General features: G+C 40.9%; 1 protein-coding gene across 3 annotated transcripts; it reads right to left on the bottom strand.

Moving 5' to 3' along the window:
- Window positions 1-668: 668 nt before the first annotated feature.
- On the bottom strand, window positions 669-14,566 carry LOC147307704 (uncharacterized). Of its 3 annotated transcripts, none has more exons than XM_086273100.1 (4): window positions 14,333-14,558; window positions 13,285-13,374; window positions 10,110-10,347; window positions 669-4,600 (listed from the first exon to the last, which is right to left on the bottom strand). In XM_086273100.1, exons 3-4 carry the CDS (start codon window positions 10,330-10,332, stop codon window positions 3,594-3,596), a joined length of 1,230 nt encoding a protein of 409 aa, XP_086129226.1. In that variant the 5' UTR covers window positions 10,333-10,347; window positions 13,285-13,374; window positions 14,333-14,558; the 3' UTR covers window positions 669-3,593. The 3 variants fall into 3 exon arrangements, with proteins under 3 accessions (XP_086129226.1, XP_086129225.1, XP_086129227.1); XM_086273101.1 differs by lacking the exon at window positions 13,285-13,374 and adding an exon at window positions 5,000-5,069 and having other exon boundaries at window positions 4,438-4,600; window positions 14,333-14,566; XM_086273099.1 differs by lacking the exon at window positions 13,285-13,374 and having other exon boundaries at window positions 14,333-14,556.
- Between the last annotated feature and the right edge of the window lie 639 nt (window positions 14,567-15,205).

Below are 15,205 nucleotides of genomic sequence, written 5' to 3'. Positions count from 1 at the left end.
AACTTCATTTTTAAGTTTAAGTATACCATTAACACTGACACAAATCCAAGAAAAGAGCCTTTGAATAGCTGTCCACTGTAGTGACCACTACGCGTGAAAGCGTTAATAAATATGCTAGTAAAGCTTAGATTTTCTTTCCATATTTTGATGATAGTATTACTCTTGGTCACTGAAACAATTTTTCTCCCAGTTTCCCGTTTTCTTCTATTTGTTTGAGTCTTGAAAGGGTTTGAACTGCAGGAGGGGAGGGTTTCTGTGCGCGCGCACACACACACACACACACACACACACACACACACACAGTGCCTGAGATTACAATAAAGAACATCCCCTATTAGTGACGAAAAAGAGCCAACAGGAGAGAAAAAACTTGATAGTGACTTTCTGTCAGGGCAAGCAAATCAGGCAGTACGTGCCCAGTGAAATCTATGAACACATATGATCTAAAATCTGAGTGGCCACAATCTCTCTTCTTGCATCTCAAACAGCATTCTGTCATAAAGCGTCTTGCCTATTTGCAAACTTTAAATTACTGCCATCTTGTGACAGTGATCAGTTTTTCAGTTGGTCAAGTTGATCTTCGTTCAACAACTTTACTTTGACATTAAATATGGCACACAGGGCTGGTTCAATTTTTTTTTTTTTTAAAGATCACACATTAAACCATATTATTCGACACAAGTTTTAATTAGATTGTGTTGACATCTTACAATAAATGACCCACATCACAAAGAAACAGTGCGAGAGATTAAATATACAGGACAGGATAAAAATCAAGTTTAGTCTTCATTAAAATAAATATCACCACAAAATAACTAATGTTCATAAAAAAAATATGTTATGTGTTTCTTGATCTTTGTCAGTTTTTAATCTTATGTAGTGTAACCTGTTTAGTGGCTAATAAAAATATCAAACTAAAACATATTTAAAACTAGGATGAAATTAGTAGAATAATATTTTCTTTTTTTCCATCTCGGTGATGAAATAACCTTCAGAGCATATTCAAGCTGGAACTTTGTCTCCATGGCAGACTTCAAAGCACTTATAAAAGCTTCTGAAGCTGAAGAGTAAACCTGCTATTCATAAACTAAAAAATAAATGTTACTTGTTGACTTCTGGGTAAGTCTGTGTCAAATCAACAAAGACTTCTGCTAGCCCATCTCAGATTTGCATAAAAATTTTACAGTAGAAATTTTAAACATTTATACTGATTGCCGTGAAATTTTAGTTTCATATATTGAATAGTTTTTTTTTTTGTTTTTTTTTTAAATGGTCCAATGACCCACTTTCAGCCCTTTCCCCCCCCTACTCTACCTACCTACCATTTTGAGTCCTACTGCTTACACAACTCTGAACATTTTTATTCAAATTAGAAAAGGTTCAACAGAAACTTTTTGTTTTTATAGAAATTTAATTTGATGCTTTTTAAGAAATTAAATCCTGTCCAGTCTAGCAGCTTTTAAAATACGAATTATGGTGTAAAAATCACTTTTGTGCCAAACATATGTAGCTTTTCCAAGATACATTCCATGAAGTCTCTATCCGGTTGTTCAGTCTGACGTCACTAGCCGTGTCTGGGTCTAAACTCCGCTGCAGGTCCATATCGTTAGCTTCATAGCATAATTGCCTAAGTCATTTGACTAAGTCAATGACTTAGGCACTTATGCTATGAAGCTAACGATATATCAAACGATCACTGTGGCATTACTGAGAGTTGAAAAACTGTCTAAAGTCTTTCATCTTTAATAAAATGATCAGCGTTCTGCTCTACCAGGTGTAACAATTGAGTTTAACATCCAGGCATCCATGAAAACGGAATTTATGACATTTAACGGAGTTAGAAGTTAGCAGGGAGTTAGCTCGCTAGCTTCTATCTAAATACAATATAGCATGTCCTGACTGCGGGGTTTTGGAAACAAATTAAAACGTACAGCTCTGCTATCACTTCCAACATAAATGAAGACAGAAAACTAAACAGCAGTGACGCTTGTAGGGTTACTGAAGTTGGGCTAGCTGGTATATAATGATGTGCTACGTGACCGCTAGCGACACAGCTATGTTAGCATAATATAAACAAGCTAACTTTTTTTCCACTCGATAAAAGTTAACGTGAGTGTTCTCGGTGGTCAGAAACAAATGTAATCGCATGGCAGGATGCTGTAAAAGGACCAAACTTCAGCCAGGAGAACAACTGAGATAATCCATCCACAATACGAGGTTAGTCATTCATATACTGTTGCATGGGCTGGGCTGTAGTTACATCCTAAGGTTTTAAAAACTGAGCTTAAATAAATGATTAGCGGTAATAAAAGCCGAGGGAGGTCAACAGGGATCACTGACTGTTTTAGGAGCTTTTTGAGATTAAATAGAAGAAAATACATAACATTAAACATGTTAACAACACAAAAGCCATATTAAACGCAGACTACTTTAGGCCCGGAAGTAGGATTCGTCGCGTCATCACTGAACAACCGGATAGGCTCCTCTTGTTTATGTTTCTTTTATTGGCTTATTTCATCATTTTATTTGTGTTATTTCAGTTATTAGATTATATGTAACATAGTATATTATAATATGACAATGTCTAAGCTGACAGGCAGAAGAGGAAAAAAATACTGCTTTTGGACAACTCTGATAATTCTTGTTAAAATATGAAAAGAGGGAAAATATGCCCACACTTTGAAACATAACATTGTTATGTAAATTGGAGAAGGCTCAACAGAAACTTTCTGTTTTGATAAAAATCAGATTTAATGATTTGATTAACCTCCTAAGACCCAAACTCTTCCACGGCATGCATTTTTAATTTATCTTTGATATCGGGGCATATTGGGACCTGATGAATGTAAAAACAAAGAATTACCAGATTTTTTTTTTTACCTGATTTTTGTTTCTAAGAAAAATGAGAGCCACATATGAGGATATTTGTTTAAAATTTCGATAGAACAGTAGCAGTATAATGTCCTCATTAGTGGATATCAGGCCATTGTTGAGCAAAATTTAGTATTTTGGTCTAAATAACCCAAAATGTGATGTCCACATATGTGGACGGCAGGTCCTAGGAGAAACATGCAAATATCTAATGAAATTATTTTCTGAGTTGTAATTACACAACCATCTAGAAACTTGTTCTATTCAGATTAAACTCTTTACGGATATTTTTGTTTTTGTTAAAACATTTATCGTATTTGCTCAAATGCTTGAAAGCTGAATGAAAATAGAATATTATCACTTTACGACTTAGTTAGAAACCATTTAAGTTTTGAAAGTAACTTAAAACATATAACTTTTTGTTTTGTTTTTGTTTAATATATGAAGCTAAAATTTCACAGGACTAGTTATACAGGTTTAAAATTTCTACCGTGAAATGTTAATACATATTGAAGATAGTTCAGTAGGAAATGTTCTAAAAACTGGCTTATTTGAGACCCTTTATAAAACTGGGCTTCCAATTACATCAGAACAAAAACACAGCCAACTTGAATGACTATTATTAAAAGCTATTCCATACTGACCAGAATATAAGGTAATCTTTTTTCCCCTCAGGTGTAGCTGTGATTTTCCTCACTATGCATTCTAACAGTCACACACTCCTACTCTGCCACATTTTGTAGGGTAGTATGAATTCTCATGTGACTTTTTAAATGAGTCAACTGACTGAAATTTTTCCCACAGGTGCTACAAGTATATGGCTTCTCACCTGTGTGAATTCTTGAGTGAGTTGTCAGGTTTTTAATATGACTAAATCTTTTTCCACAGGTGCTACAAGAATATGGTTTCGCACCTGTGTGGATTCTTAGATGAGTTTGCAACGTCGAATTCTGACGAAAGGTTTTCCCACAGATGTTACAAGAATGTGGTTTCTCTCCCGTGTGAATTCTTATGTGCGTTTTCAAGTTTATCAAATTAGTGAATCTTTTATCACACATATCACAAGAATACGGCTTTTCGCCTGTGTGAACTCTCATGTGAATTTTCAAGTGTATCATTTGGCTAAAACTTTTCCCACAGGTGCTACAAGAATATGGTCTTTCACCGGTATGAATTCTCATGTGCGATTTGAATGCTGACATGTCATTAAACTTATTTCCACAGATGCTACAAGGATGAGGCTTCTCACCTGTGTGAATTCTCATGTGCTTTCTTAAGTGTATCATCTGACTAAATCTCTTCCCACATGTGACACAAAAATATGGCTTCTCACCTGTGTGAGCTCTCAGATGTCTATTAAGTTTGGACTGATACTGAAAAAATTTTCCACAAGTGTCACATTTTAATAATTTTTTACTTGATGCTAAGTCCACATGCTCGCTTTCTTCTTGTTCTAGGCTCTCTGGGTCAGGAGAGTTGTGAAAAAGGAACTGGTCACTGTTTGGTTCTGATTTACACTCCTCGTAAGTAGAAGCAGCCATAAAGGTCTCAGTCTCCTCCTTCAATACAAGCGGTTCTTCCTCATGACTGATGCAGATTTCCTCCTGTTCTTCTTTAATCTGCAGAGGTTCTGGATCCTCCTGGTCCAGATTGGAGTTCCTCTCTTGGTTACAGACCTGCTGATCTGTGACAACTTCTTCCTCCTTACCGATATCCTGCTGGTGGAGGTCTGTATAAAGACATTAAACATAAAAAAGTTTAGTGTATAAAACACAGGAGAAAATAGAAAATAGAAATTGTTCAATTAACTGCTTCCCACTGGTTATTAATGCTGATGGTTGCTGCTGCAGAAAAAAAAAAACTGACAGTGAGCTCAGCTGCAGGTAATTTTAATTTTCCTTCAGATCCACACTTTGCTGAATTGGAAGCTAGTGCGATTCTTTGAGGACTAGAGTGATGTGTTCGCTAAGGTGTGCGTTTGGGAGTAGTTTTGGTGTTGTGTTTTGAATTCATCGTAGATGGGACACTGCTGCATAACTTCAGCATGTATACAATGAGTAGCAATAATTTAGGGAAATGATGGTTTGGTACGGTGTTCAGTTATATTACTGAGAAGCACTGGACTTACCTTTCCAATAAATTTCTAGTTTTTGCAAGGCAAGATTGGACTTGCAGGGAATCTAGATTTTTGTGTTTTCCTGCAATAAAGAAGACAAAACTGGCAATCAATCTCTTAAGACACCTGTGTTTAATTATGGATTTCATGGACAAGTGGCAGCAGATATAAACTAAACTAGAATAAGGACTGAACACTATTTGACTCCACAAACAGTGACCTAAAAACGCTTTTTACCTACTGTGGTAACCATCTTTGAAAAATAAGCCACTCTCTCTTTCTCAGGTTATTCAGTGTAAGAAAGAGATCCCTCATATGAAACATTTTAACTTTAGTGTTTAGGTCTTGTTTTTTTTCACCCCCATCAGTGTTTTTAGCTCATCTACTTTTTTTGGCTCAAGGGTTTGGCCCTATTTGGTTTAAATCTAAAGCCCCTTGTCCACTAGTACCTACTCAGATCAACTCGGCACGGTTCGCACAGTTTCCAGGATTTTCCATTAGGTCACAGTGCCTGGTACCAGGTACTGTTTTAGTACCTGCTCGCCCAGGGTTCCAAGTGATCCAACCAGATACTAAAATGTGACGTTGTCGCGCTGCATGTCACATTGGCTGGTCAGTAGCATCACTCGATGAGTCATGAGAGCATCTCGCTCACGAAAGTCAAAACCACCATTTCTGAAACTCGGCAACAAAAGAAATTACTACAAAAAACAACGCCATGCTCTCCCAAGTGTGACGAAAAGCTACAGACTGAGCAGCAGGGATATATTTGCTTCGACATCCACATTTGTTGTATGTCGCATATTAATTATGTCGCAGGATGCGTACACAGGTTTTTATGACAACAAGCACGCAAACAAGGTACTACTGGGTTGTAATGGAAAACCAGTCGATTTGAGTGCAGTCGACTGCAGTGTGCATTCACACTGAAGTCAATTTGACAACGACAATTGCATAATTTTGCCTCATCTATTTGAGAAGACCTGGAGAGAAGCACTGACACTGCCGACCTTCACCCAGTATGTGACGTGCCACAAGAGAGACAATAAAACATTGGACCTACTGTATGCCAATGCAAAAGAGGCATAAAGTTGAGATGACCATGGGGAGGACATAGACAGCCTTGTGACCTGTTTTACTGGCTACAATAACTTCAGTGTGGATAATACCGTACCCACCAGGACTGTGCAGCGTTTCTCCAACAACAAACCCTGGATTACCCCAGAAATTAAAGCCATCCTCGAGCAGAAGAGGAGGGTCTTCAAAGCCAGAGACAAGGAGGAGCTGAAAAGGGTGCAGAGAGAGCTGAAAGGCCTGATCAGGAATGTAAAGGCCAGCTACTGGAAGAAGATGGAAGACCAGCTTCTGCAGAACAATGTTAGCGAAGTCTGGAGAGGCCTTATAACCATCTCAGATCACAAGGATCAGAACTTTCTGCCTGTGGGGGATGCAAGGTGGGCAAGTGAACTGAATCACTTCTTTAACAGTTTTGATTTATCCATGAGGCAGTCTTCAACATCGGCTGCAGACTCACCCACCCTCACTGCTGCTGTTCCACCTCTGACACATCATACCTCTTCTACTCACCCTGCTCACAACTCCCCACCCCAAACACAGCATCCAGCACACAACCGACACAAGGCTCTAGCCTGTCTCTCTCGACCATCCAGGTTAGGAGGGAACTGAGGAAGACCAGAACCAAGAAGGCAGCGGGTCCAGACGACATCAGCTCAAGGGTCGTCAGGTCCTGCACAGATAAACTCTGTGGGGTGATGGAGCACATCTTCAACCTGAGCCTGAGGCTGGGGAGAGTCCCACACCTCTGGAAAACCTCTTGTGTTGCACTAGTGCAAAAGACTCCACGTCCCAAGGACCTCAACAGCTACAGGCCCACCTGATGAAGACCCTGGAGCGGCTGGTCCTGGCTCAGCTTCCGTGCCTGGTGAGTTCATCATTAAACCCACTTCAGTTTGTCAAACTGCTGAGACTCAGCAGTCCATCTGCATCTTAAGGATAAAGGACACTCTTTCGAGGATGCCAATGTTCACATTTTGGACAGAGAGGACAGATGGTTTGAAAGAGGAGTGAAAGAAGCCATCTATGTCCACTGTGAGCGACCATCTTTGAACAGAGGCGGGGGTTTACGACACCAACTGTCTGCCATCTATAATCCAGTTTTGAGATCCCTCCCCAGACGCCTTAACGCCCACTCACATCCTGGGCCATCTGATCTCAGGAATTCGCATGATAAGGTGGGGCCAGGTTTCACAATGAACTCACCCGAAACTCTGGCTGATTGGGACCCACACCCAGTTTCACACCTTGGCTCAGGCGATTAGAGGATCATCAGGGGGTCCTTTTGTCCCTCTGTGGGGGGTTACTCCCACTAGGTTTATATCTGGGACTCTCCACCATTTGACCCTAGAACTGAAGAAGCTTCTCGGATGAGAGGTGAAACGTCTTCAAGTAACTTAAAAAAGTCCAGACGCTTTTCTTTGCAAGCTCCTTTGACTACGATGACCTGGATGACTGAGAACCTTCACAGCCACTTCAGTTTGCCTACCAGCCTGGCATTGGAGCAGATGAAGCTGCCATTCACCACCTACATCGTTCACTCTCTCACCTGGAGACCGCTGGGAGCACTGTGAGAATAATGTTCTTTGATTTCTCCAGTGCCTTCAACAACATTCTTCCCACGGTCCTGAAGGACAAGCTGGAGAACTCGGGAGTGGACCATCACCTCACAACATGGATAATGGACTACCTCACCGACCGACCACAGTATTTGAGAACTCAGGGCTGTGTGGCAGTCATCTGCAGTACAGGGGCCCCACAGGGAACGGTTCTGGCTCCGTTGCTCTTCACCATCTACACTGCAGACTTCTCCCACAACTCCACCCAGTGCTTCCTGCAGAAGTTCTCTGATGACTCTGCAATAGTCGGCCTCATCACTGATGGGGACGACAAGGAGTACAGAGACTTTGTGGACTGGTGCCAGCAGAACTACCTCCAGATCAACACTAGTAAAACCAAGGAGCTGGTGGTAGACTTCCGCAAGCACAAACATCCTCCACTGCAACCACTAAACATCCAAGGTATGGACAATAAGGCTATGGATAGCTACATGTACCTTGGTGTTCATCTGAACAATAAACTGGACTGGACTCACAATTCAGATGCCCTCTACAGAAGAGGGCAGAGCAGGCTGTACCTGCAGGTCTTGTGGAGTGAAGGGCCCACTCCTGAAGACCTTCTATGAGTCTGTGGTGGGCTCAGCCATCTTTTACTGTGTGGTCTGCTGGGGACAGAAACAGACTGAACAGGCTGATCTGGAGGGCCAGCTCTGTTTTAGGATGCCCTAAAGGTTGGCTAAGTTGTTATCCCTGGTGGGCAACATCTCTCACTCCATGCAGGAGACTCTAACAACACTGAGCAGCTCCTTCAGTGGCAGGCTGTGGCCCCCACGATGTGGGATGGAGAGATTCCTCAGGTCTTTCCTTCCAACTGCTGTCAGACTCTACAACATGGTCTCTGCAGATGACTGCACACGTGCAGACAGACACACACACATCGGATACACAATTGTAACCGTCTCCCTGATGTGCAATATTACAAAGTGCAATTTTTTTCCTACAACAACAGAGCTCTTTGTACAGTATTTTATCTTATTTGTATAGTACTTTATTCTATTGTATATAGTATTTTATTCTTGTTGTATAGTATTCTATTCTAGCTTACCCTATCCTATTGTGTTTTATTAACATTTACCACTCTTAAACTTGTACTTTCTGCCGTGACCGAAAGATTTCCCACGTGTGAGACTAATAAAGGTTATCTCACCTCATCTTATCTTAGGTTGAACCTTTATCATGCAAAAAAGAAACCAGAAACGCTGTCGTCTTCTCTGAACCAAAGCTTGTTTAAAATGGAATTAGATCAAAAACTGTACTGAAACTACATGTGAAGTTTTTTTTTTTTGAAAATACTTTACCACATTCTCTGGTCTAAAAATGAGAGACACCATCTGGTTTTTTTAATCAGCACTCAGTTCAAAAACCTGCATCTTTGTTGGTACAGAGGTGCATTTGTATCCACTGACCTGGCAGCTTACACATCTGGAAAAGCACCAACAATGCTGAAAGGTATATCCAGATGACGTAGTTTTAAGGAAGACCTTGCATATATCAGCAAGACAAAGCTGAATGTCATACTGCATTTATTACAACAGCATTAGTTTGTAGTAGAAGAGTTACGATCCTGTGAAAAACCAAGTTCACTCTTAGTGATTCAGTAGCTTGTAGAACCACATCCAGCAGTAATAACTTGAAGTCATCACTTTCCGTGTGACTTAATCAGTCTCTCACATCATTGTGGAGAAATTTTGGCCCACTCATCTTTACGAGTTCATTAAAGTTTATGGGGGATCGTTTATAAACATTTAGGGAACTCTTAGCATTTTATGTCCAAAGAGTGCCCTGAGTGCATGTGTAGTAAAATGGCTGAGTAATGAAGGTATCAGGACAATGGTCAACCCACGGGACAAAAGATCTTTTGTCGCAATAATTTCTCCAAGTTTCTATTTCTTTCATGTCTGTGAAGGTTCTCAGTCATCCAGGTCATCGTAGTCTAAGGAGCTTGGAAAGAAAAGCGTCTGGACTTCTTTAAGTTGCTTGAAGACGTTTCACCTCTCATCCGAGAAGCTTCTTCAGTGCTAAGGTCAAATGGTGGAGAGTCCCAGATTTTATCCCAGTGGGAGTAACCCCCCAAAGAGGGACAAAAGGACCCCCTGATGATCCTCTACCTAATGACATGAGCCAAGGTGTGAAAACAGGTGTGGGTCACAATGAGCTCACCTGAAACCCTGGCTGATTGTGACCCACACCCGTTTTCACACCTTGGCTCATCTTCTCGGATGAGAGGTGAAACATCTTCAAGCAACTTAAAGAAGTCCAGACGCTTTTCTTTCCAACCTCCTTAGACTATTTCTTTCATATTATTCCCTCTCCACTCTCTCCTTCCGTTCTTTATACTATCCCTAAAAATTATAGTACCTTTTAGCTAAGTTTAAAATCCTAAAAGAGTTATATAATTATTATGGACTTTTATTTACAGTTTAACATACCTATTCTGTGTAGCTTTATTTCAGGTTTCCAAATGGTATCCAGCAGTCTGAGCCGCTCTTTTCCGGTCCAGACGATGATGCCTTCGGCCTCCTGACCAGTGCAGACTTCCTCCTGTTCCTCTTTAATCTGTGGAGGCTCTGGGTCATTTTGGTCCAGACTGGAATTCCTCTCCTGGTTACAGACTTGCTGATCATCCACACCCTCCTCTTCCTCACAATTCATGTTGATGTGGGAGGACTTTAGAAACAAAGGGATGTAAGAAAAATGTTACTAATGTGATGACAGGAACACACAGATACAGTGGGACAAAAAAGTATTTAGTCAGCCACCGATTGTGCAAGTTCCCCCACTTAAAATGATGACAGAGGTCAGTAATTTGCACCAGAGGTACACTTCAACTGTGAGAGACAGAATGTGAAAAAAAAAAATCCATGAATTCACATGGTAGGATTTGTAAAGAATTTATTCGTAAATTAGGGTGGAAAATAAGTATTTGGTCACCTCAAACAAGGAAAATCTCTGGCTCTCACAGACCTGTAACGTCTTCTGTAAGAAGCTTTTCTGTCCCCCACTCGTTACCTGTATGAATGGCACCTGTTTGAACTCATCATCTGTATAAAAGACACCTGTCCACAGCCTCAAACAGTCAGACTCCAAACTCCGCCATGGCCAAGACCAAAGAGCTTTCGAAGGACACCAGGAAAAGTATTGTAGACCTGCACCAGACTGGGAAGAGTGAATCTACAATAGGCAAGCAGCTTGGTGTGAAAAAATCAACTGTGGGAGCAATCATCAGAAAATGGAAGACATACAAGACCACTGATAATCTCCCTCGATCTGGGGCTCCACGCAAGATCTCATCCCGTGGGGTCAAAATGATCATGAGAACGGTGAGCAAAGATCCCAGAACCACACGGGGGGACCTGGTGAATGACCTGCAGAGAGCTGGGACCAAAGTAACAAAGGTCACCATCAGTAACACACTACAACGGCAGGGAATCAAATCCCGCAGTGCCAGACGTGTTCCGCTGCTGAAGCCAGTGCATGTCCAGGCCCGTCTGAAGTTTGCCAGAGAGCACATGGATGATACAGCAGAGGATTGGGAGAATGTCATGTGGTCAGATGAAACCAAAGTAGAACTTTTTGGTATAAACTCAACTCGTCGTGTTTGGAGGAAGAAGAATACTGAGTTGCATCCCAAGAACACCATACCTACTGTGAAGCATGGGGGTGGAAACATCATGCTATGGGGCTGTTTTTCTGCCAAGGGGACAGGACGACTGATCCGTGTTAAGGACAGAATGAATGGGGCCATGTATCGTGAGATTTTGAGCCAAAACCTCCTTCCATCAGTGAGAACTTTGAAGATGAAACGAGGCTGGGTCTTCCAACATGACAATGATCTAAAACACACCGCCCGGGCAACAAAGGAGTGGCTCCGTAAGAAGCATTTGAAAGTCCTGGAGTGGCCTAGCCAGTCTCCAGACCTCAACCCCATAGAAAATCTGTGGCGGGAGTTGAAAGTCCGTGTTGCTCGGCGACAGCCCCAAAACATCACTGCTCTCGAGAAGATCTGCATGGAGGAATGGGCCAAAATACCAGCTACTGTGTGTGCAAACCTGGTAAAGACCTATAGTAAACGTTTGACCTCTGTTATTGCCAACAAAGGTTATGTTACAAAGTATTGAGTTGTATTTTTGTTATTGACCAAATACTTATTTTCCATCCTGATTTACGAATAAATTCTTTACAAATCCTACCATGTGGATTCATGGATTTTTTTTTCACATTCTGTCTCTCACAGTTGAAGTGTACCTCTGGTGCAAATTACTGACCTCTGTCATCATTTTAGGTGGGGGAACTTGCACAATCGGTGGCTGACTAAATACTTTTTTGCCCCACTGTATAATCCAGAAGGACTGTACACTGCGAGCATGTCTCTCACTTTAATGTGCACAAATTTGACAAATGTGTTGGGATTACCGTGTGAGACAGTCTCGAGTTCTGGTGTTCTTATTTGCAAAGTTCAGACTACAAAACATTCAGGTAGTGGCTTAAAGTGTGAAGCAGCTATTTGATTAAAAGTTGTACCCTGCAGAATCACACATGTCTAAAGAGGAAACAGCTTTTCCTAAATCCATGATAAAAACACGCTGCAGATAAACAATCAGTTGCATTTAATTTTGCCCATGAGAACTTCTCTGCCTATGATGGGAGATCTACTCCAAGATTCACATTAAGAGCTACTTTCCTTTGTCCAGTGTCTGTCACTCATTTCAATCAGACATACTGTCAAGCACAGAAAACCAAAGGAGGCTCTGCTGCTGCCATGAGATTAGCTGCAGCGAGATTACTGCTGGATACCTTTAGTTTAAGGGTGCTCTATCTCAGCAAAACTTGGAAATATTTTGAGAAACATTTCAATTTCAATTATTTTACCTGATCATTTAAAAATTAATTTTCTTACACCCAGAGTTGGCACAAATACAGGCTTTCTTTACTTATGCAGAAGTACCGATATACTCCAATAAAAGTTGAAGTACTGATTCAACTTCTTTACTCAAGTAAAAGTGAAAAAGTACAGGCTCTGAAATGCACTCAAAACAAGAAAGCAAAAACTAATTCATTGAAGAACATTTCTATTTCCTATTTCTATGCAAAGCTAACTGAACTTCATGCTAAACTAATGTAATGGTAAAATAAAATTAGTAGAATACAAACTTTGTTTGTCTGAATTCAATTCTAATAAATGTACTCAGCTTGAATCAGTTAAGTAGGACATCAAGAGTGAAAAAGAAGGAAAAAAAATATCTCTGTTTGCTGTTGCCGACATTGAAGAGGGCGACTTTGCCACTAAACAGCAAAATGAGCACAGTGAGAGGTTAAAGTGGATTCAGCAGGTGGGGGAACCCTGAAATCAGTTGTAGTGGCTCAGTGTGAGGAAAAGAATGACAACTCACAATAATTTATATTGAGAGCAGATTATCTTAATGTGCAGGCTGTGATCAGATGACCTGCTGCTACTGCTGAGGTTTACTGTGGATTCACACACCTGCATCAGATGTTTCATGAGTTTTTCTGGCTGATTTCCATCCTCTACACTGACAGTACACTGTTGATGCTGTCTATTTTCTAGATGGTAAAAAGGTTGAATTCAGTGAATTATTCTCCTACCTTTGAATCTAACCTCTCTTCTTCCTCTCCTGTCCTCTTTCTTATCTTTCTCCATCTCTGTGTGACATCAGCTCTCTTTCTTTTTTCTCCCTGTGAAATATAGCAGCTGGAGCTTTAGCTAGCAACACACTGTGAACAACTGCACACAGTTTGTGTATTTGCTGATGTTTGTTCAGCCTTTGAACTTGAAATGACCTGTGACTTAAATAACATCACTCCCTTGTGTTCGTTCCTCTTCTGTAGCGTTATCTAAATGTTAAAAGTACTGCAACTTACAGACATTTGCAGTTGTTCCAAAAATATAATAAAATAAAATAAAAACACCACCTCATGTTAACCCCTTACTATGGCACACCGTTTTGCCTCTTTTATCCCTTTTTATGTGACATCCTCTGGTAATTAATACACAAACAGGATTCCCTTTTATGTGTTACTGTTTAGGCTCAAATAAGTTTGATGTTTGGAGGCGAGAGGCGGAGAGAAAAACATGTATTTAAAAAAGGTGAGGGTCGTCTGCTAGGGTGCTAGGACCTGATCGGGGGTGTTTTCCACAATATTTCTCAAAGTAATCTGCAGGTTGTACAAACACAGTGACATTCAAACTGTTGTAAGCGACCCAAGGACCTAAAATCTGCCAAGCACATCTGTCCTAGATATTATCAAAGTCATTTAAAGCAGAAAAAAAGGTTTACAAAACGTGACTTTTAACAACTGCACACAGAGTAGACACAATAAGGGAGATTCAAAATGATATTTTCCAAAGAGATACGTAGATCCTGCTGACTACAGCCAACCAACACATAAAAAAGGATATTAAAGATTTTTTTTTAAAGAAAGGAAAACACGCCAGCACTGCCAACCCCTTTTATGCAGAACAAAGTCGCTTCCCTCAGTGTCTCAGTGGGTATTTAACGTCAAATATTTACATTTAAAATAAAGAGAAGCGCTTGATTTTAGCCTGTTAGCCTACAAACTGAGCCGCTACATGAGCTCCAGCACGGTTCACACTCCCGTGTTAGCTCACCGAGACCGTCTCAGTGTTACACACCTGTAATGTGTGGCTTTATGTCGGGTTTCCAGCTGATGTCCAGCAGTCTGAGCTGACGGCTGGTCTCCTTCTCATGCCGGACGATCGTTTTTTCTTTTTCTTTTTTTTTTTTTAACTTGTTAGCAGATTTCTTCAACAACAATCACTCTGAAACCCGAACACTAGACATGTTAAACAGTAACCATTGCGTCATTTCCGTCATTTCTCTTCTCTTCTTCTATTGTACTTCCGGTGGACTAGAAAGCCTAAAAGCGTATTGCTGCGCTTCTCAGGTCAGTCAGACGAAAGTAAAGTCCTTACATAAAGTCTGGCAGCCCTACGAAGGAGTAATGTACGATAGATAGATAATAGCTTTTTTTGTTTTATTGTAATTGATCATTTTGATAACAACATGGAAATTTAGAGATTAAATAATTATTAGTGGGACAAGGCAGTGGTTTGACAGTAATAATATTACGGGGCGACCGTGGCTCAGGGGGTTGGGAATCGCATCTGTAACCGGAAGGTCGCCGGTTCGATCCCTGGGCTTTCTGTCCTGGTCATTGTGTCCTTGGGCAAGACACTTTACCCTACTTTCCTACTGGTGTTGGCCAGAGGGGCCGATGGCGCGATATGGCAGCCTCGCTTCTGTCAGTCTGCCCCAGGGCAGCTGTGGCTACAACTGTAGCTGCTTCCACCAGTGTGTGAATGTGAGAGTGAATGAATAGTGGTATTGTAAAGCGCTTTGGGTGCCTTGAAAAGCGCTATATAAATCCAATCCATTATTAAAAAATAATGCTTTTCTTAATGTAGTCCTGTTGCCTTACCTGCCTCACACAGATGTTTCATTTTCATCACAGCAGTAAAAGTATTGCTGTTTTATTGACAGCTGTA

Source organism: Aulonocara sp. 'chitande type north' Nkhata Bay, linkage group LG18, assembly GCF_057382095.1.
Source record: "Aulonocara sp. 'chitande type north' Nkhata Bay isolate Kocher_YH1m ecotype deep benthic linkage group LG18, A_spYH_male_GT1.1, whole genome shotgun sequence".
Lineage (NCBI taxonomy): Eukaryota > Metazoa > Chordata > Actinopteri > Cichliformes > Cichlidae > Aulonocara > Aulonocara sp. 'chitande type north' Nkhata Bay.
This window is presented reverse-complemented; position numbering and strand designations above follow the sequence as displayed.

Coding starts and splice junctions, on each gene's coding strand:
- LOC147307704 (XM_086273100.1), bottom strand. CDS start 10,332: ATGAATTGTGAGGAAGAGGAGGGTGTGGATGATCAGCAAGTCTGTAAC. Junction 4,601..10,109: donor AATAAAGCTACACAGAATAG/GTATGTTAAACT, acceptor GTCTTTATACAG/ACCTCCACCAGCAGGATATC.